Source organism: Bison bison, unplaced genomic scaffold, assembly GCF_000754665.1.
Source record: "Bison bison bison isolate TAMUID 2011002044 unplaced genomic scaffold, Bison_UMD1.0 scf7180017852474, whole genome shotgun sequence".
NCBI classification, from domain to species: Eukaryota; Metazoa; Chordata; class Mammalia; order Artiodactyla; family Bovidae; genus Bison; species Bison bison.
In genome coordinates, this window is record NW_011483047.1 from 29079 (window position 1) to 30567 (window position 1489).

At 61.8% G+C, this 1489-nt stretch overlaps 1 protein-coding gene across 1 annotated transcript in view; it reads left to right on the top strand.

Moving 5' to 3' along the window:
* Positions 1 to 1487, top strand: part of KDM5C (lysine (K)-specific demethylase 5C) — a gene marked incomplete at its 3' end in the record, with an annotated part of 30559 nt that extends 29072 nt beyond the window's left edge. Inside the window, exons 21-24 of the mRNA XM_010852721.1 lie at positions 1 to 462; positions 745 to 814; positions 958 to 1157; positions 1266 to 1487. The exon at positions 1 to 462 is cut by the window's left edge and continues 12 nt beyond it. Of these exons, the coding sequence (XP_010851023.1) occupies positions 1 to 462; positions 745 to 814; positions 958 to 1157; positions 1266 to 1487 (954 nt within the window). The remainder of the gene's footprint in view (positions 463 to 744; positions 815 to 957; positions 1158 to 1265) is intronic.
* Between the last annotated feature and the right edge of the window lie 2 nt (positions 1488 to 1489).

Genomic DNA, 1489 nt, shown 5'->3' on the forward strand with positions numbered 1-1489 from the left:
GTGCCAGCCGGGGTGGGAGCTCTGCAGTGTGACCTGTGTCAGGACTGGTTCCATGGGCGATGTGTGTCGGTACCCCGCCTCCTCAGTTCCCCAAGGCCCAGTCCCACCCCATCCCCACTGCTGGCCTGGTGGGAGTGGGACACCAAATTCTTGTGTCCGCTGTGCATGCGCTCACGGCGCCCACGCCTGGAGACCATCTTGGCACTGCTGGTAGCGCTGCAGAGACTGCCTGTGCGGCTGCCTGAGGGTGAGGCCCTACAGTGCCTCACAGAGAGGGCCATCAGCTGGCAAGGCCGTGCAAGGCAGGCTCTGGCCTCTGAGGATGTGACTGCTCTGTTGGGACGGCTGGCTGAGCTTCGCCAGCGGCTGCAGGCTGAACCCAGGCCCGAGGAGCCCCCTACCTACCCTTCAGCCCCCGCCTCTGACCCTCTCAGAGAAGGCAGTGGCAAGGATATGCCTAAGGTGAGCTGTGCAGCCCAGCTCTTTGACCCTCAAATTCCTGTCTCCTAGCCCTTGCCCTTACTTAGGCTCCAGCCCTACTACCCCTGCTCTCTGACTTTTGGTCTCCTTTGGCCTGGCCTTCTTGCCCCATTCTGCCTCCTCTCCAGATCCCTGTAATGCTCAATGCTGGCAGCCTGTGTCTGCCCTTCTCCAGGAGGTGGAGGGTCCCAAGTCTGAAGTTGGGGGGCAGCAGTAGGACCTGGTTCTTCAGTTATCACTACCTTTTCTTGATCTCTTTGGCAGGTGCAGGGGTTGCTAGAGAATGGAGACAGCATGACCAGTCCTGAGAAGGTAGCCCCGGGGGAGGGCTCAGGTAAGAGAGGTAGGTCTAAGTGTGGGTAGGCTGTTAGTGGATCTCACCAGAGTGATCCCTGTGGTCCTTAGCTCTGTCGTGGTAGGGGGCAGGGGTATAACCAGGAGTAGCCTCTAACACAACCTGTCCCCGCAACCCCCCAGACCTGGAGCTGCTGTCCTCGCTGTTGCCACAGTTGACTGGCCCTGTGTTGGAGCTGCCTGAGGCAACCCGGACCCCCCTAGAGGAGCTCATGTTGGAGGGGGACTTGCTTGAGGTGACCCTGGATGAGAACCAGAGCATCTGGCAGCTGCTGCAGGCTGGGCAGCCTCCAGATGTGGAGCGGATCCGCACACTTCTGGAGGTGAGGAGAGGACAGGTCATGTGCAGAGCTAGGAGGTCAGGCGGAGCAGTCAAGGAGCTCAGGCCTGACCACTTGTGCTGCACCTCTTTTTGCCTGTTGTGATCACAGCTGGAGAAGGCTGAGCGCCATGGGAGCCGAGCACGGGGCCGGGCACTGGAGAGGCGGCGGCGGCGGAAAGCAGATCGGGGTGGGGAGGGTGATGACCCAGCCCGAGAGGAGCTAGAGCCAAAGAGGGTACGGAGCTCAGGGCCAGAGGCCGAGGAGGCCCAGGAGGAGGAGGAGCTGGAGGAGGAGACTGGGGGTGAGGGTCCACCCCCACCCCTGCCCACCAC